At 42.7% G+C, this 26,770-nt stretch overlaps 1 protein-coding gene across 1 annotated transcript in view; it reads right to left on the reverse strand.

Moving 5' to 3' along the window:
- The window catches only part of NIPAL2 (NIPA like domain containing 2), a 60,006-nt gene that overhangs the window by 27,535 nt on the left and 5,701 nt on the right, over positions 1-26,770 (reverse strand). The window contains exons 2-3 of the mRNA XM_013941938.2: positions 9,808-9,876; positions 6,495-6,666 (exon numbers count right to left, since the gene is read on the reverse strand). Of these exons, the coding sequence (XP_013797392.1) occupies positions 6,495-6,666; positions 9,808-9,876 (241 nt within the window). The remainder of the gene's footprint in view (positions 1-6,494; positions 6,667-9,807; positions 9,877-26,770) is intronic.

Raw genomic sequence — 26,770 nt, forward strand, 5'->3', positions numbered from 1 at the left:
ATGTTCATTTCTGAAGGCTCATGAAACCCTTCAATTTGGAAAAACAGAATTAGTATTTCAAATGAAAATATTATGACTTGGTACAATATCAAGAACATGATAAATAAAAACTACTGGGTAGAAAATGCAAAAAGATTAGTTTATTCGGAGCTTAATTGTTTTGTTGAAATAACCTTGTCTTCTCATACTTCAACATAACACGGGCTGTTTTGTATTCATTAGCTCTCTATTACTGCAGCACATGAATTCCAATTTTAACTGAAAGAAATGGTAGAAAAAGTGTTCTTTTTCTGCATGATATACAATCAAGTGCTTCGCAGGGAAGAGCTGTAATGGTGCTACACATAGCTTTGTCAGATGCTGATTCTCCTAGGGGAGTGATAGTGTGCAATTATCTCCATATTTAGGTTTTCTCCAGCACAAATAGAACCAACGGATAGTATAAAAAGTGGATTCTACCACTAGGAAACTGAATGGTGAGATCCCAGCTCACAAAACAACTCTTCTGCCTCCTAGACATGAAATCTGCAGTTAGGCTTGTTTCATGTTTGTTTTTCTAAGAAAGAAATAATACAGAACAATAGAAGTTAAAGACAGAAAGTACATATTAAAACACTGATCCTTAGAGGATATTTTCTAAATTTTGTCCAGTCCAGCCTTAGAAGATTCAAATGACAAGGTGTCCATCACTTATTTTTCCTACTGAAAACTATTTCATAAATAAGTATATGTCATTGTTAAGCTGTTTTCCTGGTCCCCAGGCTATTTATGAATCTCATCTCTTTACTCTTATTTTTATTGTCAGGCATCACCCTAAATAATTCCTCTCTAATTTATGTTCATAGCCTTCAATATAAGCATGTTCTTCCTTTTCCCTTTCTCAAGTCTTAGATTAGCATTTTTAACTATTTTAAATCTATATATTAAATTTTAGCTCCTCATAAATGCACACAGACTGCTTTTGCTGCTTCTGTCTTGTCAATAGTTTTCCAATAAGGTGACACAAAATTAAAGATTTGCCTCAAACATTCATTCTGTTAAGCCAAACTGATTAGTAACAAAGCTAAGATCATGGCAATTATGTATAGGCATTTACAATCACATATTTTGCAGAATACTTTTGTATCCATTTCACTAATGCTCTAGAAGAAATATGAAAGGAGGTTTGCTAGTCATGATTCGAAGACTTTTGTTTAATGTTTGTACCTCTCTCATTTTGTGCAATAAAAAAAAAAAAAAATCACTTTGAATCAAAGCATTTATGCTGTTTTACACAAATTAAGGATCTGCCTCCAATTTATGAAGCAGTTTCACCCAGCTGATTTTGCACTAAACCTGTGGAGGAGTGCTCAAGCACTAAGGATATGACAAGCAACCTGCTGCTGTGGAAGGTCACATCTTAAAAAGTGACCTTAAAGTATGCTTTATGCAGACACTCAGTCCTCTACCTACCTTCCAACCTGGAGAGATTCAGGACCATCCTGATACAGAAGCAGTTAGACATGCCTTAATCCTTCCTCAAATCCAAGCTAAAATAGCTTGCCTCTCAGTCAGGAAGGTCTGGAGAGAAGACTATGGAGGTAGTTCATTGGATCACTGCAGCCCAAATGAGCAGTAAGCCCGGGGCAGATATTGGGGAGTAGCTCCTCCTGGGGAAGTACCAATATTTCCACAGGGGATCTGGAGGCTGGTGCACTAAGAGTGGGACCAGAAAAAAAGGCTGAAATGATGAGATTGCTGGACATGACAGAAGTGTTGTTTAGCGGAAGAAAGATGGAGTGAAAAAAACAAAAACAAAATCCCAAGCGAGTAAAGGACTATTAAGCACATTCAAAAAGGAAGGAGCTTGTTCGGAGAATCGGGCTGTGCTCACAGCTTTGGGGTAGACTCAAACATCTCCCTCCAGTGCCAAGGGCAGTGGGGGAGACTGAGGGGCAGGAAGCACAGACTGCATGGCATGAGGCCAGACAGGCCATGCACCTGCTGCAGGCACCCACAGATAAATCTCAGTTGCCTTTGAGCACTTGTGGCACCGTCCCCTCAGTGCAGTCTGCATATAGATAGTTCATGACTCAGAATCTCCCTGCCCCAAGACCTTCAGCTTAAAACCTCCTTTGCCATATCCTGCCTAAGTCTCAGATGTACCATCTCACCCCCAGAGGGGGCAGAAACCAGGAGCCTGAGGACAACCAACCTGCTGACCTCCTGTGGGCCATTTTATGGGGAACAGGGCAGACAATTCAGCTGGGAGGAGGATGGATAATGTTAAAACTGGTGGGATCTGGGTCTCCTTCAGGGCCAGCGCTGTGTGTCAGAGGAGGATTAACAAAAAAATTGGAGAAAATGAAAGAATACCTGCATGCACAGCCAGAGTTAAATGGAGAGCTAGCTCTCTCTAAGACAGCTAGCTAATTCATCATAGCTAATTGACTACTTAAGCCTATTCTTAGTTCATATGATAGATATTAATGGTGCACTAAATACAAAGGAAGATATTACAGAATTCGGTCAGCTGGTGCATGACCTCTTCATAGCCATTCTGCACACCAAAGATGTAATGTTTCCAACATGATGAAATATTAGTACTGTGGAAAAGTTGTGGACAAGACATAAAACATTTCTCCCTATCCCTAATTCCAATATCTGATTAAGCAAGTAGCAAAATATGAGAGAAACTGTTCAAAAGAGAGACCATCAAGGTGTATCAAATTCTGGAAACTGTATTACAAAACATACACACTACAGAAGGAAGGAAGGACCCTGAAAACCCAGCATCCTTTTGTTGCATCTTCTAGAAAAGTACTAAAAAAGGCATTTAAAAAATAGTCTGAAGAGAGTTGTCTGGTGAATGTTTCTCAGTTCTCATTCATAGCAGAGTTCTCAAAATCCAAAGCTCTTTGACCACAAAGATGTTACATTAGCATGAGTGGGAGAAATCCATTTCTACAAGAACATCTGAGAATCTTTTTCCTAAAGCATCATAAGGGATATCAGTTTTCAAAGAGTAAAGCAATTTCTTGCCCTACAGCTAGTTAGAAGGAGTATATAAAAATGCAAAGGGATCTCAACAATGTCAGTCTAAGTGAGTTAAGTATAAAATAACTCTCTACAGAATTATGTAAACTGCATAAGAAGTGATCTCCTATACCACTGGCCTCTCCTCATCTCCCCCTTCAACTTATTTCTGCAAGCAGAAGTAGGAGAATGAGGAAAAAAGCACAGAAATCTAAAACTACCCAAGCTACATGTAAACCACGATTTTTAATTTTAAAATATAAAAAGCTTTTTATGATCACATCAAACATGTATTTCTCCTCCATTTTTTAAATTAAAAATTTACTAATTTCTCCTCTTGGAGAAAACAACCACTGTCTTCTCAAATTATTTTAAACCCTGAACAGATGTAGAGCTTGCATCATTGCAACCACACACAGAAATACTTTCACAGTGTAAGAAGAAAAATATAGTCTTCGTAGCTTAATTCTAAGAAAAAAAAATTCTTCTGGTGTAGTGCCAATTTATGGTCTGTGGTGCTGAATTCTTTCTAAAACATCCATCAGAAGTGCCCAGCTCAATAGGATGAGGCACAAACTTTTCACTATTTAATTGATACCAGGTTAAACGCAAAATTCAGTTGGACTGCAGTTAAGTGTGGTAGCAGAGCTTAATAGATGCTGGCTCCATCTATTTTAGGACCCAGGGACACTTCCCATCTAGGAGGTCTGAAGATTCGTGGTGGGTTCAGCCGAGATCCGTTCTAGGATAAAACTCTGGTGTGCTTCATCTTCTCCCTACATCGTGGTTTCCAAGAAAAGGAAACTTTCCATGCAGACCCAAGGGGCAGTCACAGAGAGCTTCAGAAAGTCCCCTAGATGACTGGGCATACTGCAACGGACATCTCCCGCACTGTACAGCCATAGGGTGCTGAGTACCCAATGTAAGAGACTGATTCATCACCTGTGGTCTCAAAATATAAAATGTCATTGCTTATCGTTTGAGATTTGTTGACATGAAGTTTGGAAAAATTCTTATAGAAAGGCAGAGTTAAGATTCAGATATACATTTGGGATTTGTTGTCAAATGCCTATTTTCTTCATTTTAAAATTAAACTTTAACTTATGAAAAGATGCTCATTCAACAATACTTCAAAACAACAGCCAACCAGAATGTGCAAATCCCACCCTCTTCCACCTAAAAGGAGTCAGAACTTAATGAGAAAAAATTTCTTTATCTTTGGAATCAGAAGACCTGCTGCCTAAACGATCACTTGCATAGTTGTTAGCAGATGATGTATGTGTGTCTTGATCAATTTGTCATTGCCCCAAATAATAAACTGCTCTAAAATTAAGAGGATGCTCTCTCTCTCTCTGGCTGTAATTTCAGAAAACAGGAAAGTATCTAGTGGTAGGAAGTGTTACTGGGAAGTTACCGCAGCAGTGCTGTATTTGGCTGTCTACATCATTTTTTACTTTCCCTTCCTTAAGGGAATGTTTGCTAGACTAAATACAATTTCAGATATTTCTATTGTTTGGGCTATGAAAGGGATACTGTTAGCTAATATATGGGAATGGAATATAAGGTATTAAAGTGCTTTCTGGGGTCTTCCAGGATAAGCATTTTGGTTCAGTTAAAAAAAAAAGTGAGTGGGAATTTTGATAAAATATAACACTTATGAAAATGGTTTATTGATATTTAATAGTGGTAAGGGGAAATAGAGAACAGAAGAAACAGATGCGACATTTCTTCACATATTGCAAAGGTAGGGAAGAAGGAATCTGCCAAGATAAAAATCAACCCCAAATATAACCTGTTCCCTGTAGCAGTTTAATAACCAATGGAAATTTTTCCTGTCTCATTATTTTTTACTTCTTCTTTCTAGTTTTATGTATTTGTATTTTATTCAGTTTGGTCAACAAATTAGATTGGTCAATGTCCCTTAATGTTCAGAGATGTCTGGAAATGTCTGCAATTGATAAAGAAACAACTCCTGCTACCAAAATCACATTGGGATATGTCATGTCCAATTTACATTTTCATCTCAGGTAATATTTCATTCTTTTCTTTTAGAAGCCTTTCTTATGATAGTGAACTATAGTAGCTCTGAAATTCTCTAAAATTCTGTAATAATTTAACATTACGGTTAGAATATATTGCCTGCACTTTCCTTCCCCTACTACCTCTTTGCTAAATTGCACCCATACATGGTTGACTGCATCCTTCCACTACAGCCAGCCAATCCACAGGGAAGACAGTTCATTTTTTCTACCCTCCCATGCAGCATCACTTACTGCAATGCTACTGCAAGTATGAAACTGGTAGCTAGAGACAGACCATGACATGCTATCACTTGTCAAAAGCAACCAAAGGAGCTCCAATATACGCAGAACTGTTGTGATATCCCAGCCCTGAAAGTTTCAATTTTGGATATGAAGTGACACAATTAAGGGTCACAGCTGCACCCTGAATTCCTATTTTCACAGCCCCTGTACAATATTGCCCTGTCCACTCTGTTTTGCATTGGTACAAGATGATAACATATTCTAAAATGTGTTTCTTTATCAAAGAAACAGACTTCTCCTACCTGAAACAGCTCTGTAAATAAAATTACAGTAACAACATAAAGTGAAGAGTAAGATGTTATCAAATAAGTTGTAAATATAGGAATAAGTTCTAAATACAGAAATAAATATACTGAAGTCCTGTTGATCTGTACACAAGGGAACAAGTGAACAAGTTTGTTAATGTCCATAAATAAACTAAACATTTCAGGAAATTTCTAGGTCCTTTTGATCACACAGTGATACCAGAAGTAGCAGAATAGATTCTTTGTTCATAATAAGCTTCCTAAAAAATAACATGAATAAGACACTGATTTAATGAAATAAAAATTTCTGCAGCCCTACTAAGAGGTATTTCTCTGCAGAAGTGACTACAGTGTGCGGGTCCTGGCCAAACCCCGAGGTGCACCGGTGCACACGGGCACCTGCCAGCAGCGTGCGGGCAGAGGGCCAAGCGAGCTGGCCTGAGTCAACATGAAGCAGGGTGAGCAGCAAGGGGCAGCGGGAGAAACCTCCTGGTGTGACAACAACATTGGAAACACATTGTCAGCACTCGGGATCAGACCACAGCTCTGCAGAGCCAGCAGGACACTGGCCCCCCATTTTGGGGGCTTTCAGGGCTGCAACGTTCGTATGGTGGCAACGCTGGTAGGGCAGCAGGTGAATGACCTGCAGGAACTGGCACAGCAGAGTGACCAGAGGCCACAACAGAAAAAATTATAGGCAAAAATAGATGTTAGAAGGTCTCCAAGTTAAGTAGAGGGTTTGTGTTTAGCTGTCAGCCTAGGTAATTATATGAATCATTTCTTTTCAAACCATAACATTAACATTTTTCTCTTGTGTTCCTGCTGCAGTTCTTCTGGTATTATTCCTTGGATAACAAACAGGTATTTGATTAAAGTATCTACCCAAGCAAAACATGGCAAACCATCTCACCTATGACCGATACACATCCTAGTGGAGCAACAAGGGCAGCAGGAGCAAATCCGTAGGCTGTGAAATTCCCCACCTCTCCAAGCCCCAGGAGGATAATCCCACACCACCATAACTTGCTTGTGTAGTAGGGCTTTGGATCTATCTGGCAAGCCAGCTGCAGATGAGTGCATTTCTAGAAAATTAATTATTAGGAACAGACATGAAAAGAAAGACTTCCATTGTATTCTTATGCATAACAAAAGTGGGGTAATTAAGGGGGCTGTCAACTTCTAATTCCAGGTGCGTCAAGGTTTTCCTTTTAAGCACGCCTTTCAGCTTGATATTGCAGACATACTGCTTTGTGTAAACCTAATGCTGCTTCAGCTTTGTGCTTTCATAGCCCTGCTTTAAATGACCGAAAAACTAGACCTCAGAATAAACTGGGAAAATATTAAGTGAATATACAGTATTCCTACCTATCACTGCAATCCTCTGTTCTTCTCTCAAAGCATGGCTGTTTCAGAAAAAAAAATTTCACAGGTTACCTCAGTAGGTTCTGCTGTGAATCTGGAAACACTGAAAGGAAGGTGATGGGGCAGGATCAGAAGTGCAGCAACAAACCAGGAGAAGTGCTCCTGCTCCCTGATGCATAGTCTAGCCAGAAACACAATTTCAAGATGGAAAAACCAGCCAGTATCCACAGCTGTTGTTGGGAGGACTCTAAATTCACTAGGTAGAACTTAGGTTTTGGACACAATCACCTGTCTGACCTTTGAAGATCTCAGGTAAAGCATTATTTTCGGAAGGAAAACCAGCAATACCTGTGTCAACAGATATAATACATGCTCAAGTAATACTTCATTAACACTTCTGTTACATGGTGAAGGTATTATTTACACATGTTGCAATTGTTTTCTCTCTTGTACTGCAAGAACCTGTATATAACAGGATAATTTGATCACATTGATCTTCTAAAACAGAGTCCAGGATGTCATCATTAGGAAGGTGTCACTACTGGGAGCGATGCAACATTTACCATGTTAGTTCTGCAGAATATAATTTCCACTCTCAAATTCCTCATCAACCTCTCTGCATAGGGAAAAGGGTCAAAAAAGCTGGAAACCAAATGATACAGCCATTATAGCATAAATGGCTATAAAATATATTTTTTCCTCCACCACCTGATATTTGATTTTGGAAGTGCCCCTGCTGGACCTCAGGGAGGTTGTAAATCATTTTCCTCATGCTCACACTCTACTCTGTAGGCTAGATTTATGATGTCTGTGATGTACCATAACCTCGGTTGCTCCTCTTGTTGAGAGGATGAAGCACATTGTTGCAGCTTCATGCTATGACATGTGCTCAAGGGATGAAGTCTTGAGAAGTTTAGCCCTTCAAGGAGAAAGTGAGCGTGAGAAAAATCAAACTTCCCTCAGCCACAGGCCAGCAATTCAGTAATATCCAGGATTTTGCATGTTCCATTTTTATAAACAAAAAAAAACAATAAAAATCTCATTGAAATTAATATTAAATAAAATTGTTAAATCAAGAATCCTAGCTTCTGCTGAAAACTGACTAAGACAAATTCTTAACTGAATCCTGAGCTCCAGTTTCTTCCCCAAATTCACATAGGAAAACTGTAGCTGAAAAGACATGTGACAAACATCAGAAGGTGAGTTCAGCAGCTCACCTACAGCTTTCCCCTTCTTTCTCCAGAGGTCTGCGTTCTCAGTATATTATTGTGTACAGATGGTATTTGAGGTCGAGGCTGTTTATGTTGTGTTGCAACTGAAACATTGCAAGCAGTGGGCTCTTTAGCTGACAACTAGCTAGAGGGAAGATAGGGAGGACAACTGCATAGTGGAAAAGGGAGAGCGCAATAAAATTTGGCCAGTCCATTTAATATTAATATGAAAATAAATCCTGAGGTCTAAAGAAGGTAATTATTCCTTTTTATAAGATATCTATTTCATTACTAAAGGGAGAAAAAGCTACTTAGAGGATAAATAAAAGCTCCAGTTGAAACTGTCTGTCAAAGGGCAATGCAGAGCTATTGGGTTTTCCTTAACAGCATATGTAGCATTTAAAAGCTGAAAGAGAGTTCAAATCCAGTAAACGCTGTTAATGATTACAAGTTAATTAACAGTCAGTTTGCATGCCTCAGTACATCGCCATGCAAAGCATCCACTTTGGCACTCACTGCCCTCAGCAGACAAAAGACATGGTGTCTGAATTACCTCGTCATTATGGGCTAGACTGAATTTCCACTTCGTCAACCCAAGTTTTTTCCATTGAAACAGAGCCTCTCCTTCTATTGTTGCCTTCAGCAACTAATCACAGATCAGCACTAATATTGGAGAGGCAGAAGATTTCAATCTGCATACCTTCTCCAGCTAAACAGATTTCTTTCTGGGGGACTGTCCAATCAGAGATACTTAAAATAGAAAGGGATTGTTGAAGAAGCTTCCTGTTTCAATAAAAGGAATTATTATGTATGAAAGATTTAATATTCCACAGCTTTCTGTTTCATCTTTTAAAGAAAGAGCAAAGAGTAGTTTTATATAAAAGAGATTCAAGTTAGCAGAAATGTGTTTTTCTGTACAACTAACACAAAAAAGTCTTCTATGCTTTAAGAACTTGTATTAGAAGACATAAAAATACCATGAAGGCTACAAGATTATAATGAATTATTTAACTTTTTACTGAATATTTTTTCTAATTATTAATACAGAAATGATTTTATAAATCTCATCCTGCAACCCCTTGTCATAGTTGTAAGGTCAGCACCTCCCATTGCTTTTATGATTTAAAATAATGGTTACTTACATCATTTATCCTACTTGCTCAAGGGAAATGAAGTTGGTCAAAGTTGTTTTGGGGCCCACTACTACAAACTACTACATGCCTGTGTGCATTTGTTTATATTAATTACTTCATTAAGCAGTCCTTAAGAATTTATGGTCTATTCCATTTTAGATTTCCATACACTAAGGCAGGTTGACATGATTTCCAGCAGGACCGTAAGCAGGTTGTGACCTGCTGGTATTTCCTTATGATGGATTCCAGCCTTATGATGGATTTCCTTATGATGGATTGCAAGCAGGAGGAATAGTTATGAATTTTTATTCTATTGCCAAAGGGGAATCACAGCATAGATCAAGTTGAGAGCTATCATATTGCTAAAAACTACAGGAGGACACTAGTTGAAGAAAGAAAGAGAACATTTATCAAATGCAACAGAAATTGTATTTTGAACTTCATCATAAAAACAAATTATAACATAAACTACTTGCTAAATACAAATAACTCAAAATAAAGAGAAATAATGTCATACCTGTATATTCAAAGACACACTAATCAGAAAATTTCCAGCAGCAGCTAGTAAAACTCCAAAGAGCTGAGTCTACAAGATCAAAAAACAAATAAATTCAAAAATTCTTCTTATATGTGCAAGAAGAACAATATAACAGTGGGCTCCTGATAACACATTGTAACAGAATCAAAAACAAACTATTGCATTTTTCAGTCACTAAGTTCAAGCTACACTGAGTAAACTGATAAAAAAACTCTCTGTACGGTTGGCAATAAAAATAATTAAGCTGGTACATTTTCCCTAGAACTTGAGCAGTAAACAACTGGGAGCTGAAAGGGCAGCCCAGAGCAGAAGATGGTTTTGCTATCCGTCAGTAGAACACATTCTTAAATCTCACAAAAGAAAAAGCTAGGCAGGTTTCAGTTGAACACTATACAAATGCATTATTCTCGTCCAAAAAAGACCTGTTGTATTACACAGTCCAGAAGGAAAATCAACAGCAATCAAACCATTCATACTGGAACACAACTATTTTATGTGTTAACATATCCACTATTTGACAGGGCAGCCAGAAACACAGATCTCCAGACAGTTTCTTTAATGCATTGTATTATTTCACCAAATTCTTTTCTAATCAGCCTGTCTAATTTTCAGTAAGATTTGCAAACTTTCTATGAAGCTGAGATATTAAAATCAAAGCAGGATCCATTATTTTGGAAAGCAGCCATTTAAAGATGCCATTTCAGCAAGCTCAAATACCAGGTACACGGCAAAGTTCCCCGTCTAGATTCAATGTATTTTATGTTGTCCTAAGTATATTTGAATATGATTCCCACCCATCCAAGACCTCACGCCATGACAAGCCCCAATAGTCTGCAGAGAAGGAAAAGACTCAACTAGAGCTGGGAGAATATGCAGGTCTTGGACCAGTCCATCTCTCCCCAAGGGTTTCTGCAGGCATGAAGAGCCTGGGCTGATCCCTGAGTAGTGTCAACCAAGCAGCTGGACAAAAACATACTATCAGTGGGTTTCTATAAATAAAGTCATGCTAACATAACTCAGCATGAATATTGCTCGCAAGCTGTAAAGAAGCATCCAGGCAGGCTCAGTGCTCACAGCCTCAATTTTTGTGGCTCTTCTCCAGTGAGGTCCTTGGCAGCTTACAAAGAGGCAGTACCTACCAGCAGCAGAGACTGTGGCCCCTCAACATTTATAGAGAGGCAATACATGGTCCTTCAAGCCCTTGGAGATGACAATAGGGTCTATTATTGTTCCTAGATAATTCCCAGACTAGGAAAGAGCATCCTCAAAATTGTGAAGAAACAACAGCCTTATTGCAAAAGATTTAACAATAGGTGATCATATTTCTTATTTAAAAGCACTTCTTTTTACTGCTGAATCCAAAAGTCTTCAGTCCCATCCATTTCAGCAGTGGCTTAGACTCAGAAGGAAAATAAAACAAGAGATATGCTGGGTGATATGCTTGACAGACTGCTAGGTGTCACCAAGACATGACTGATGGGTACAAGAGAGGATGCAGAGAGGAGAAGGCAGGCAGTGAGAGGGCTCCCTTTTGCTCACACATCCTCTGTGCCAATAGAGCACCAGTGCTACAACCTGGGCACAAGCAATCATTGAGTGAGAAATATTACTCAGTTTTACCTGTACCCTCTGGCACCTGGCCATTGAATGGCCTTCCCATCTTACATCCTCTCTCTCTTAGCCCTGGTTCCCTCCCACACCCCAGAGGATACTCCTGTAGCACATCCTGGGATCTCACTCAAAGCATGTTTTCCATGCTCAGGGAACACCTCTAACTCGGAGCAATGGGGGACATGTGACAAGCTGTCTCTGCACACCTAGGCATAGAGGTCTCTGGTAAGCACAAGGATTAACTGTTAAAGATACACGAGCTGCCTTGCAGCCTCTTCACACACTGGAGAAATGCTATCAAATGACCCCATGTGTTTGACCACGCAGGAGCAGTGAGGACAGGTTCTCCTTCCTGAGGCTTTGATGCCTGATACTACTGGTGCTACATCTTGTGCAGAGTATGACCACTTCACAGGTGGATTATTTTTTTCGCACTCCCCTCATCATCCTGCACACATGGCAACTTCAATAAAACAGGAGTTTAACCAAAATTGCTTTCCTGTTCCCAAAGACTTGTTCTTTTTCAATGACATGTTCCTTTGAGTGGAGAAGTGGCCTTGTCAGCTTTGTCATGAAGGGTGTAAGAAAAAAGGGACAGTAGGGAATAGAAAACAGGAACTGCCATGTCATGTATCCCATCATTTTATTGCTTCCCATAAGTAATTTTATTACATCCACACTACTCCCAGAAGAGACCCCAGTCTCTCTGTGGCTTTTTTCATTTCAGCAGCTGGCCACGCCCTTATTGCTGAGTCTCTAGATAATCCCTTCCAACTGCTTAATCCCAAATCTCCATCCTGGGTCACAGACACTGTGCAGGACTCAGGAGGCAACCAGAATCCCAGGGAGGAAACACATTCAGTCTCAAGCCAGCCAGCCCACAAGGGCTCTCCGTCCAGCTTTCAAGCTGCCAAAAGCACATTGTTCATTCAATGTAAAATGGCTTAGGCAGTAGCTAACTAATTCCTGGGAACAATCAGCGGTCCTCATATATAGCATGCATAAGTCATTGCAGCAAGAGGTGAGCTAAGCTGTCAGTTAAGAAGAGGAGGGATGGAAATGGGTAGGGTCACCACCTTGATCTGCATGGGGCAGGTAGTTCGAGCAGTATCCCCATCTGCAGTCTTAAATCTCTAATTCAGTTGTTGAAAACCCAGGCATAAGGCACTCCATCAGGCCCCCCACCATAGGAATGGCTGTGATGGTCAATAATATTTCCCAGAAGAGTCCCTTTCTCTTGAGGTAACACTTGCATGCAGCTGGTGGAAAGAGGATAAAACTGTGTGTTCAATATATCACCCAAAAAACATTTGCAAAAACCCATCCATGTATGGGTACCGATGACAACTTGAGTATCTACCTCCAGCAGAGTGTGAGCTGAATGCCCCTTTTACAGCTATACATACTACCCAAATAGGGACTCCAGTAGGAAGTCTTCCAATGCTATGGATCATTGGTGACCTCTCCAGAATCAACTGCTTTCATACCTTGCATGCTTGCTGTATGAGGTATATGTGAGCCTAGCTCAGATGTCTTTGTGGTGCACACCTACAAGTTTTCTAATCTGATGGTCTGAATTGGAACAATCTCCCACAAATCATTGTTCTTCTTACAAGTTCCAGAAATTGCAAGGAACAGAAAGCAGCTTAAAAATTGCATCTTCTCAGTCATCATTTCGTCTTCTGTGAAATACTGGCGTATGTGACCTATTTACTGCAGCTACAGTTTGCCCAGCTAATGGACCAGGAGAGCCACATACCAGCCTTTGCAATGCCAGGCAGCTTCATACAGCTTTAGAGTCTGCTTCTGCTGAGGACAAGGTCTCCGAAACCTGCAATAACAGCAAGGAAACCCAGCCCATGGCATGTAACTCAGAATTACTTGGGTCTTGCCACGGCCTAGCCTCAGAGCTGAAATGCCAGCCCTTTCTTCAGGGCAGAAGGCCACCAACCCACGATTCACTTGTGAGGGCTGGATCACAAGCTGCGAAGCTCTTCAGGATAACTGGTAACAACCCAGGCAATACTTCTTACGAACCTAACTGCTGAAACAGCCAACTGGCAGAATATGCATCCATGCCTCTGATGCTTCCCACAGTCCATTCTGCATGTCCTCAGGGCTGCTTCTCTCAGGAGCCTGAGGTGTGGGACTGGCAAAAATCACGCTCACATGGCTTTGCTGTGGCCATGCAAATTTGTTTAAAAGCTATTCCCTATAACATTGTCAGGGAGCTTGGAGAGTTGGGGGTTCCCTGTGGCCGGGTGCTGGTACTGGTGGGGGCTTCCAGCGGGGCCGGTCAGGTCCTGCCTCCAGAGCCTGTCCCACCGCCCCAAGGGAGCAGGGCCCTGGGGGACATCAGCCATCACCATGGGGCCAGGGCCAGGGCCAGGGTGGGGGTCAGGGGCCCATGGCTGGGCAGGGGCAGGGCCATGGTGGGGCTGGAGCCAGCACCACTGTGGCGTTGGACAGCGACTGGCAGACATGGGCTGGGCTGAGATGGGACTGGGACCGGGAAGGAGGAGGCTGAGGGTGGGCAGGGACAGAGGCAGCTGGGAGCACCATCAGGGCCAGACAAACACATGTTTAGCTGCTGAAGTGACAGTCCCTCGAGTTTAGCTTCGGCAACCCAGTATGTGTAAGATCAAGGCAAATTCATAGTGACAGTCTGGACTCAAAACTTACCCTTATTGCTCAGGTCATCTTATTGTAATGACCACGTTTCACCTGAGCATTGTTGTTGGCATATATACTGCATTTACTGCTCTGGACTGACATGTGTTAATGAGCTCTGGTTAATATGGTGCTAGCACTATACTTTTAAACTCAGGGCTGGACAGAGGCCTAAAGATTAAAAGCAGAGTACAGTGCACTAAGGTCAAATATCACATGGATCCATTTGGGGAGACGAGATGAAAGTACCGTAACACCATGCAACTATAGCATGGCAAACTTTTCTTGTACAAGTTTGTACTCAGACACACAAATGTTAAAGAAAACAGAAGGAAGCCAAAAGGCAGGAAGGAGGAAAATGAGATTGCAAGCTTCACAAATCAAAGCGCATCTTAAACCAGCAGGCATTTTCTAAAGTACAAGAGCTATCATATACAGCAGTGCTCAAAGCAGGAGAGAAAAAGTAAGGTACTCAGGCTAGTAAAACCATGCATGAATGAAAGATGACCCACAACACAAGCTAGATTACCTATCAAACTAAAATGGTTGCTCTATTGCCCTGAAGGACAGCAGGATCCTTCTGTTCCTGTCTTATGATGGAAAAGGCTTCGTTGTGTGTGCTACATCTGCCCTTCAACATCCTTCAGAGGCTAGAAGCCTGGAGAGGTGGAGCAGCCAATTTAATAAATAATAAACATGATATTCTCTGAACACAGAGTTTCCAGTTGTGATACCCAGTTGTGATATCATTAACAGCACTACAGGACTTCCCACACACAAGTCTGAGGCAACCTTCACGAGCTAACTCGGTTGCAGACACAATTTCAGAGCCATGGCACTACTTCAGTTAATTAAGTACTTTTACAGTAAAAAGTTTGAAATATTCAAGTTATTGGCATAAAATGCAAATCCATTTGTCTCCAAAACATTTGTGTGAACCCCCAGGCCACTTTGTCAGACCCCAGATTTCAAGGGATATCTTCCCTTGGGTTTTCTTTGACCCTGAGGCTCACCACAGAAACATCCTGCCCTAAGCTTTCCAGAATGTAAAGAACCACCACAGGAATTTGATTTTCTACACCTTAATTTGGTTTCAAACAAGCTATGAAAGTCATTTGCCAGCTTTGCAGCTTCTTCTAGACAGTCTCCAAGTGCACAGACTGTGGATGGAGGCTGTGGATCAGCGGACACTTTCCTTAGTGGCAAAGCCACCTTAAGGAAAGCCTTCCCTGACCTCCTGTTCCCAGGTTCCCACTCCCCACTGCCTCATTTGCATGAAAACAACTATTTGTGAGGCCAACAAGGCACTGTTCCAAGTTTAAAATAACCCTCCCAGAATATACACCATTAGCATTATGTTCTTTATACGCCACCTGCCAATGTTTAACATTGAAGGAGGATTAAAATTCACAAGCCACAGTGAGAGTTTGAAAATGGTGACCCCACACTATTTGCCGGTGATGAGGGTGGCCAAGTGGACATGGCCATACAGGTGGCTGCCAGGGGGGACTGCATTCAAGAAGCCCCAGACTCATCTTGGCCTGGTGAAAGCTGCAGCCGGCAGCATGTTCCTGCAGACCTGAGGGAACAGGTCACTTGCCCAGAGCACGGACCCTCCACAACCGACCAGCGTCCCCCCACCCCAGCTGCGTGAGGCTCTCGGGCAAGCCCATGTGTGGGCAAGGAAGGTTTGAGCTGTTACTCAGAGTGCATCCATTTGCCTAATCGGGTGGCAACATATTGCTATTCAAAATAAATGAGTGACAGTACAGCACATTGCTGCTTGCTGTCCTGCTTCAAGCACGCAGGACCTGATGCTTATTTACCCTAACACCTTTTCACATCACTCTGGCAATGTTTTAAAGGAGCCTTTTACATGCAAGGTCTCTTTTTATTGTCCAAGTAAGGGGCTTATGGTAAATGAGAACCAGGCTCAAATGTAAATCTTTGGCACTAATTCTGATAAATTTATCCCTGCAGACTAAAGTCTGCATCAGAGACTCAGTTACACAGTGAGATATAATTTACACGTCCTGCATGTATGCTTTCTTAATGCACATTGAACTGCAGCTTTGCCAGGACTGTGAAATGAAAACTTAGAAAGATTAACTTATTTGCATTGAAAGAAAGGTATATGGCCATTATTTATGGAAACTTTCTACTGCCGTGAGTTAAACTGATGAATAGAAAAAAAATGCTTCTAATATATGTTGTCAGCTCACTCAACAAGGGTAGTTAAATCGTTACTCCTGTTTTTCTTTATTTCTGCATTTTTTGTGATCTAAAAGTGTTTTTAACAAATGCGATGACATATACTGCTTCAAAAACTACAGTTAGTTTCCAGTAATTAGGATTTTGCCAGATAACTATGGATCTTATAAGAAAATAGTCTTTGGGGAAAAAAAATGCCTCCTAGACTTCCAGTTCTGAGTTAACTCTGAAGTAAGGGAAATTCAGAGTCCTTAACAAAAAACATATTTTTGAAAAAGACACCATGTAGAATTAGGAGAGGCTTGTCATTTAGTTATTATTATTTATAGAGCTCTAGCTGTACTTGGTGCTTTACAGATGTATAAAGAAAACAAGGTCCTTGTTTCAATGGTTTTTCATAGTGCAATTTGTACATTCATACAGTTCAGGCCCATATAAAGCACTGAAGGAGACCTGAAATAATAGTGAAAGAGCAATTGTCAATGTTGGAACATGCAACAAAAATACATTGTGACATAAAGAACACTGTCCGATACACAAGAAGGAAAGAATTAAAACATTTGGCACCATGTGTGTCAGGAACAGAAGGAGAGAGGAGAACTTGGTAATGAACCCAGGGTAAATTTGAATGAAGACAAGATTGGTTACAAGTGAACAGGTTGGATTCCAAACCATGACTGATAAAGTGCCAATTTCATAAATATTACAGCCTCCTTGCCTTTACTAGCTTTTATTTTTCATTAGCTCACGGATTTAGAATATACCTTTTTTTCTGGAAAAGAGACAAGCTATATAGCCTGGAAGAAGAACATGGTAAGGTCTAAAATGTAGGGGCAACTTGGGAAGATACAGAAACTACAGCAGTGGGCCCCTTCTATTCAACCCCATGCTTTAAATCATTTTCATGAGATTTTATTTATTTTTATAAGTCTCTGATTACTTTATGGAATGTCTGTAATGGGTACCAAACTGAGATGAAGAATATGGATTGTAAAATGTACTAAAGTAACTTCTGATGTGCTCTCCAAGGTCACATATAAACACATCTACTTACTATAATGTTGACAAGGATTATGAGTAGTAATTTTTTTCCTTTTCAAAGAGTTACAGCCAAACCTCCCATCTCTTAAATTTCATTTTCTTATCTTCAGAAATCAAATCTCAGAATTAGAAATAAATGGGAGAATGGGGAAGAAGACCGCATTTTTACGCTGTTTCTCAAGTGAATAGCCTGGGATATTTTGCTGCATAATCACAGCATGTTTCATGTTTTCAGCACTGTCTGTTAGCTTGCAAATAAAAATCTTTCCAATGACTGTATAATAAAGGCTCTAAAAATTGTGATCATAATTGATACTATCTTAATAGAAAGATTTTCTCAAGGACCATCACAAAAAATCTCTATGGCAGCTATAGCAATTACATACGCAGAAAAGCAACAATAGGATTTTTAAACTTTTGCCAGTCTCCCTCACGAGAAACAAGGAGGTAAGCCAGTATCGCCTGACCAGCATTGTCTCATGAGAGGTCCAGTTGGCTCAGCGATCCTCCTCTAATGCCACCCAGGAGCAAGCTTTCTGCTTGTTACAGCTCCAGGAGTCCCAACCCCCCACAGCAGTGGAGTTGCTGGAGGGCTCTGTGCAGTGTGAAACGGTACATAACGCTGTAGAAGAAGGCTGGAAACTGGTCACTGCTCGTAGGAGGAGAAAGGCTCCTACTCCTCCTGAAGACTTGCAATTAAGGAGCAGGTTTAGTGCCCTCCAGGATGAGGAGGAGCTGGGCATTGCTGCAAGGGAAGCAACTGGGACGGCAGATCCTGTGCCTTGCCGGAACACCCGGAAGAAGCGGCAGGTGATTGTTGCGGGTGACTCCCTGCTGCAGGGGACAGAGGCACCTATCTGCTGACCTGACCTCTTGTCTAGAGAGCTTTGTTGCCTGCCAGGGGCTCAAATATGAGATGTCATGGAAAGACTTCCAAGGCTTGTCCACTCGTCAGACTATTACCCTCTGCTGCTCTTCCACGTGGGCACTAATGATACCAAGGGCAAACTGGAAACCATCAAACAATATTTCAGAGCTCTGGGGATGGTGGTCAAGGGTCTGGGAGCCCAGATCACTTTCTCTTCAATCCTGCCAGTGAGGGGGATGGATGAAAGGAGGAGGAGACGGATTTTCCAAGTTAACAACTGGCTGCGCCGCTGGTGTTGGCAACAGGGTTTTGGTTTCTACGACCATGGGACCCTGTTTGAAGATCGACAACTGATGGCAAGAGATGGGATCCACCTCACTAAGCGGGGCACGCGTGTCTTTGCCAACAGGTTGGCCAGTCTGGTAAGGAGGGCTTTAAACTAGGAAAGATGGGGAAGAGGAGAGTTATAGTGCCAGGGTAGTTGGCAAAACATGGCTCAAGTCAGGATGCCTCCAGAGTGTGCATGCAGCTGGGGAAGTGTGCACGGGACATGGCTATGGAGGAACCTCTTTCCTGGGAAACCTGCATGCTCGATCACCTCTCTGAAATGCCTGTACACCAATGCACGCAGCATGGGGAACAAACAGGAAGAACTAGAGATCTGTGTGCGGTCGCAGGGCCATGATCTCATTGCCATTACAGAGACATGGTGGGATAGCTCACATGACTGGAGTGCTGTCATGGATGGCTACGTGCTTTTTAGGAAAGACAGGCCAGGAAAGCAAGGTGGTGGAGCTGCTCTTTATGTGAGAGAGCAACTGGAATGTATTGAGCTGTGCCTAGAGGTGGATGAAGAGACAGTTGAGAGCTTATAGGTAAGGATTAAAAGGTAGGCTAACTTGGGTGACACTGTGGTGGGTGTTTACTACAGGCCACCTGATCAGGAAGAGGAAGTCGATGAGGCCTTCCACAGACAGCTGGAAGTAGCCTCACAGTCACAGGCCCTGGTTCTCATGGGGGACTTCACTATCCTGATATCTGCTGGAAAGACAACACAGTTAGGCACAAACAGTCCAGGAGGTTCCTGCAGAGCATTGGTGACAACTTCTTGACACAGGTGGTGGAGCAGCCAACAAGGAGAGGTGTGCTGCTGGACCTCGTACTAACAAACAAAGAAGGATGGTTGAAGATGTGAAAGTCAGGGGCAGCCTTGGCTGCAGTGACCATGAGACGGTGGAGTTCAGGATCCTGCAAGGAGGAAGCAGGGCACTAAGTAGGATCACAACCCTGGACTTCAGGAGAGCAAACTTTGGCTTCTTCAGGGACTTACTTGGAGGAATCCCATGGGTTAGGGCCCTAGAAGGAAGGGTGGATCCAAGAGAGCTGGTTAATATTCAAGGAACACTTCCTCCAAGCTCAAGAGCAGTGCATCCCTGTGAGTTAGAAGTCAAGCAAAGGGGGCAGGAGACCTGCATGGATGAGCAAGGAGCTCCTGGCAAAACTCAAACAGAAGAAGGAAGTATGCAGAAAGCGGAAAGGGGGACAGGCCACTTGGGAGGAATATAGGAACGTTGTCAGAGTATGCAGGGATGCGACGAGGAAGGCTAAGGCCCATTTGGAATTAAATCTGGCAAGGGATGTCAGGGACAACAAGAAGGGCTTCTTCAAATACATCAGTGGCAAAAGGAAGACTAGGGAAAATGTGGGCCTGCTGCTGAAGGGGGTGGGCGCCCTGGTGACGAAGGATGCAGAGAAGGCAGAGTTACTGAATGCCTTCTTTGCTTCAGTCTTTACTGCTCAGGCCAGCCCTCAGGAATCCCACACCCTGCAGGCAGGAGAGAAAGTCTGGAGAAAGGAAGACGTTCCCTTGGTCGAGGAGGATCAGGTCAGAGATCATTTAGGCAAACCTGACATCCACACATCCATGGGTCCCGATGGGATGCACTAACGGGTGCTGAGGGAGCTGGTGGATGTCATTGCTAGGCCACTCTCCATCATCTTTGAAAGGGCATGGAGATCAGGAGAGGTGCTTGAGGACTGGAAGAAAGCCAGTGTCACTCCAGTCTTCAAAAAGGGCAAGAAGGAGGACCCAGGGAACTACAGGCCACTCAGCCTCACCCCCATCTCTGGAAAGGTGATGAAGCAGCTCATCCTGGAGGCCATCTCCAAGCATGTGGAGGAAAAGAAGGTGATCAGGAGTAGTCAGCATGGCTTCACCAAGGGGAAATCATGCTTAACCAATCTGATAGCCTTCTATGGTGGGACAACTGTCTGGGTAGATGAGGGGAGAGCAGTGGATGGTGTCTCCCTTGACTTCAGCAAGGGTTTTGACACTGTCTCCCATAACATCCTCATAGACAAGCTCAGGAAGTGTGGGCTAGATGAGTGGACAGTGAGGTGGACTGAGAACTGGCTGAATGGCAGAGCTCAGAGGGTTGTGATCAGCGGCGCAGAGTCTAGTTGGAGGCCTGTAGCTAGCGGTGTCCCCCAGGGGTCAGTACTGGGTCCAGTCTTGTTCAACTTCTTCATCAATGACCTGGATGAAGGGACAGAGCGCACCCTCAGCAAGTTTGCTGATGATACAAAACTGGGAGGAGTGGCTGATACACCAGAGGGCTGTGCTGCCATTCAGAGAGACCTGGACAGGCTGGAGAGGTGGGCGGAGAGGAACCTCATGAAGTTCAACAAAGGCAAGTGCAGGGTCCTGCACCTGGGGAGGAATAACCCCATGCACCAGTACAGGTTGGGGGTTGACGTGCTGGAAAGCAGCTCTGCGGAGAAGGACCTGGGAGTGCTGGTGGACACCAAGTTAAGCATGAGGCAGCAATGTGCCCTTGTGGCCAAGAAGGCCAATGGTATCCTGGGGTGCATCAGGAAGAGTGTTGCCAGCAGGTCAAGGGAGGTGATTCTCCCCCTCTACTCAGCCCTGGTGAGGCCACATCTGGAGTACTGTGTCCAGTGCTGGGCTCCCCAGTACAAGAGGGATGTGGCACTACTGGAGCAAGTCCAGCAAAGGGCTACAAAGATGATTAGGGGACTGGAGCATCTCTCTTATGAGGAAAGGCTGAGAGAGCTGGGCCTGTTTAGCTTGGAGAAGAGAAGGCTGAGAGGAGATCTTATCAACGTGTACAAGTATCTGAAGGGAGGCTGTCAAGAGGATGGGACCAGACTCTTTTCAGTGGTGCCGAGCGACAGGACGCGAGGCAACGGGAACAAACTGAAACACAGACAATTCCATCTGAACATGAGGAAAAACTTTTTCACTGTGAGGGTGACAGAGCACTGGAACAGGTTGCCCAGAGAGGTTGTGGAGTCTCCTTCTCTGGAAATATTCAAAAGCCGCCTGGACACAATCCTGTGCAATGCGCTCTAGGTGACCCTTCTTGAGCAGGGGGGTTGGACTAGATGATCTCCAGAGGTCCCTTCCAACCTCAACCATTCTGTGATTCTGTGATTCTGTGACTCTGTGTTTCCCTTTGATCCCATCTGGTTCCAGGTGAATGAGCTGGACCCCTAAAAGCCTATGAATATTAACTCCCAGAAGCTGTAGTCTGATTCACATTCAGAGAGGCTGCGCTGCTCCTCTCTCAGCTTCATGCGGCTCCCTGGACACCTAAATTGAGAGCTGCGGAGGGCAGGTCCCGGCACCAAGGAGACATGGGGCTCGTGGGGAGCCGGAGCGCCCTGCATCCAGCCCCAGGAGACAGCGCTAGCTCTGCCCATGGCCAAAACCGTCAGAAAGCTCAAAGGGAGCTATTTGAACAACAGTGAATTATGCTGTTAAATGTTACATTGGGTTGTAGGACAAGGCTCAGAGCACTGTTGGAGAGATGACTGGGGCTGTGCGAACACACAAACATGCCTCTAAACAAAACATGCCTAGCTCATTCCCTTTTGTTGGTGCAGTAAAAGCCTCTCTGGAGTACAAATGAGCTGTTTCAAATTCCAGTTAAATAGGATGCACAAAGGCCTGACAGTAATGTAGCCAACTTAATACATTATTTATCAAATCCTGAAGAGAACTTTTATATAAAAGTCTCCCTTTATAAGCTGAGAGGAGCAGAGCCGCTTCTCCCGCACCACTTTCCAGTGAAGGAAGACTTGTTTCCCGTCTAGTCTCTAACTAACCCTTCCTTCAAAGTGCACAAAAACTCTTCCCCATGTCACAACCCCAGCAAACATGCAGCAGCTCAGTTGTCGAATCCTGCTGTCACATACAAAGGCCAGGGGTAAATGTAGGCTGGAAATGAGAAGACTTCCAAACCAGTGACATTTCAGAACAGCTTCTAACAGGAGTAACAACAGGGGAGGGGCAAAAAAAGAAAATCCAACTGCATTTAGGATGAAGTTTGATCCCTCAGTGAAAAGAATTATATGATTATACGATAAGGGAGGAACTGCCCAAAGGCCCTTCCAGTCAGCTGTTCCTACAGAGCAGAGTTGTTGTACATTAGTTTCTTGCTTTCCTTCCTGCACCTCACGCACTTGGCTCTCCTAGCTCCATTTCCACAGAGAGCATTAATCAATTACAGACAGTTTGTAATGCAAAAAAATGACTGGACTCCAAAAGGCAGAACCTTCTGGTTAGCAACATTATTCATTTTGATATAAACAACTGTTAGATTATCAGTGATGATGTTAAAAACAAGAGGTCTTACACTGAACTGTTCATGCAGATATATGTGGATGCACACACACACACACAAACAGACGCTTTTTAATTTACAAATGGTACTGGGCCAAAACTTTAAGATGCAAATCTGGGGATCACGAGCTGATTAGCCAATAAACTCTTCAGAGAAATGAAGGGTTCTTCTGCTGTAACTTGTATGCAGACTTATTGCTGGGGCCTGAGATATAGGTAATGGCTTTGTTTTTCCCTGGTGTCTTCCTGTGACACATTACACTTGTGCTTTTTGATCTTTTACTACAAACTGTAACCTGATTTAAAGTATTGTATAGTTCAAGGTGAGTGTTGACATATGGAGTAGGCATCTAGTTCACAGGAATCCAGAACATCTATTACCCAGTTGCCTTCCACTGCAGAAATCAGTTTAGCTGGATAATTTGTTCTAGGTACCTTTTTCATCTTTCCATGTTCTTTGCTGCACTTAAATCAAACAAAGAAATAACAAGCATTTTTTTCCCAGTTTTAAGTATTACTGATCTTTCAGCAAGTATAGCTTTCGTGAGTTCTCCAAACATAGAATATGCTGGCTTTCTTCTGGAATTTTAATCTTAGAAGGAGATGTATTAGTAACAGAGCTTCTGCCTGAGAAGGAGTACTATAGAGTCAGGTGCTGTGAAGATAAATTCTCTCTGTTCCCTTTAGGAATAAAAATAATGAATGGGAATTGAGCACCCTTTTACTGAGTCAGGTGCTATCATGTTTATGGTCTTGTAAACCACACACTCCTCTCTAATTTGTCCTAGTAACCCCTGATCCATGGTCAAGAGATGCAGCTAGCATCCTGATCAGATGAAAGCTGCTATTCTTTGCTTGACTGAGCCTTCTGCAGACACTACAAGCTTTGCTGTATATCATCTTGAATTGATGACTGAGTCATTGCTGCTTAATAACACATACACTGAATGATAATGTTCATGTTGCCCCTGTCACTGCAGGGAGCAACAGATTGTCACAGGAAGAGAGAGAAACAAAGCAAAGAGACTAATGTCATTAGAAGTCAATAAATACAAGCGCCTAGTGACAACAAGTCCAAAACAGAAGAGGAAAAAAACCCTAAACAAACAAAAAAAATGGAAGGAAAACATTAAGAAAAAGCAATTCAGAGTCATAAAGCAAATTAAATGGAGTCAGGATCCATTTACTCCCAAGATGAAACACAAAAATGTTAAATCATTTTTAATTGGCACTTAACTATCGGGGGACATGTCTTTTATGTATCCAAATCCCATATTTTGATTTAATTTTCTTGATAACCTCCTTCCAACGGAGATATCTTGGACCGTTAAAGAAAAAGGCTTCAAGTACAATCCATATCAGCTGGCAAAATGACTTTGTTTTGAGCAGGAGAACAGTTACCTCATCGGACATGTTAGCTTAGACTCTGGTGTAGATTTTAGCTCTCATGAAGTTGATTCAGTTCAAGATGATTAAATGTCAGCAAGAGTTAGGTTTGTCTACAAGAGGAGATTTACTTCTATGTTACTACTTTACCTCAGCCAGCACGAAGTAGCCATGTCCAAAGAGCCAGCGTTTATTTCATTGTGAGTCATTGCTTCCACATTTAGAGGAATTTCCTCCAAAGCTTGCACTTAGCACTGCGGGCCAGTATCCCATAGTCCTCTGTATCACAGGACTGTTTATGCAGAACTCATAAGGATAAAAAGGGGAATATAGCCAGAAAGTCACTGCATGCCTCATCCAATAGTTAAACTTCAAAAATCTCGTGATTTCTATCACAATTCCAAAATCTCATCATTTGCCCATTATGGGCAAAATGGTATATATCACCAAACAAGGGCAAAGCTTCTAGCCTAGATGACGTAAATAAGCCATACGTATCATGGAGGAGAATGGAGTAACACTGGTATAACCTCACTTTAAGCAGTGCACATCTGCTTGGTTAGATATTGATTATTTACTTTTGAGCATACTCCTCTGCAAATATCACTGCCACATATCTTTAGATCTCTGCTCCAGGCCTGGCATTGATTCGCACACCGACTGGCTGCCTTTTGAAGCTTCTGGCAGTATGTTTCAAAGTCCAGATTAGTCACAGAATGGAAAGCATACCTCCCAACTGTTCACATTAACAAATGTTATTCTTCTGGGATGATCTGTGGTGACATTATAAACATGAACATAACACTTTATTCATGTCACCAAAACTCCGAATAGAATAATCACAGCCTTTTTTTATTAGCTTAACCAAAGGTCTCTCACGACCCTTATGACTGAAGTGCACATTCTAGTGTTTTTTCATATTTCTAAAACCCTACTTTTTGAGCTTGGTCTAATTTCTACTTGAGCCATAGGGATTCTTTTGATTCCTTCAAACAGGAGTTAATCGGACCCATTAGACTGCTGGACGTGTAAGGATAAAATTCAGATATCCTCTTTTAGATGCCCAAAACAGCATTCCAGAGCATGGGAGGAGGAAGATCACACATCAGCTTCAAAGAGCAGTAGAGAAAGACTTCTTCCCTGAAGCACCTAACCCCGGATACACAGCCATACTGGTTCCTACACTTTGGATCACAAAATCATAAGGGGCCATAATGTCACAGGAGAGATTTTATGTGCAAGACAACTTTTATTTAAAAAATTAAATAAGTGAGTATTTTCCAGTCAGCTTAGTTAGTTGAACTGCCCCACCAAGATGTCAAATGAGCACTGGGACAAACGAAACAGTAGAAGTACAGATTGAGGACGGGAGCAACACCACCCCTTCCGGTGGCAGCTAACATCAACTCAGTCACCTCATGAAATCTCTCTTGCAGATGGGTGTTTGCCTAAGCAGTCAGTCACCTTGTAACTCCAAGGCAAGGTTGGGAGACACCAAAATCAACACAGCAGCCATGGGCACTTTAACTTAAAGTTTATTATTTACAGAGTAGTCTAGAGGGTAGAATATTTAATTAGGTTGCAAGATACTTAGTTTCACACTCTCCTGAGCCTGTGCTACATCTTCACCACAAGGCTACAGGCCTGTCCTTAGCCTGATACAGGCCTGATGGAACTGGACCATTGTACAGGCAAGCATGAAAGAGGGATGAGACAGGGAGGAGAACAGAGAATGTGTCTTTGGTTCCTGGAGGTCTGGAGACCCAGGCAGGACAGAGGAGCCCTGGCTCTAGTTTCTGCTGCCCTGGAGGGTTTCTGTATTGGTTTGGGATTTTTCCTGTAGCCCAGTAGTGTGTAATCCACCACACCCAGAAAGTCCAGGCATCTGGGACTAGAACCTCACCCTTCACATTGACTGCCTTATCCATCACAAAGTGGCTCCGACTTGCTTGCTGCCTTTCCAGCCCTGTGCCTCCATCACTGTTAGTTTGAAACACAAGGCTGCTCTGCCAAAGAATTAACCTCCTCTATAACTCGGTGGTCAATGACACATATTCCCTCTCCAGCTGTGCTGCATGGCTTGGTGCCTATCCACAGTGGAAGACTTGATGTCTCAAGTCCTAAGCAGATGGAGGGCGCAAAACCCCGCACTGAGCCAGGCACTCATGCTCTAGCCCAGGCAGGGGTTCAGACTTGTCCCATGCCTGGTGTTTCCTGCTCAGTGCCAACTAAGGGAAGAGGAGCACTCACTCTCCTCTGCTGGCCCTATAGTAAATCTAATCCTGCTGCTCTGAGTCGCTGTGCTGATGCCAAGTGCCTATGTTTCAAACACCACAATAGCTAAGCTGGATGTCTGACACACATTCTGAAAAAATACCATTTTGAAGCAGTCCAAAGCAGAACTAATTTCTGCATTAGGCAGAATATGTTAAATTTGTGCCTCAAGTTTCCTTGCTCTTGCCTTCTTTGCCCCCCACTTCTTGACAAATGGAAAGATTTATAGTGCTCAT

The sequence above is a fragment of the Apteryx mantelli genome, chromosome 2 (genome assembly GCF_036417845.1).
Source record: "Apteryx mantelli isolate bAptMan1 chromosome 2, bAptMan1.hap1, whole genome shotgun sequence".
Taxonomy (NCBI): Eukaryota; Metazoa; Chordata; class Aves; order Apterygiformes; family Apterygidae; genus Apteryx; species Apteryx mantelli.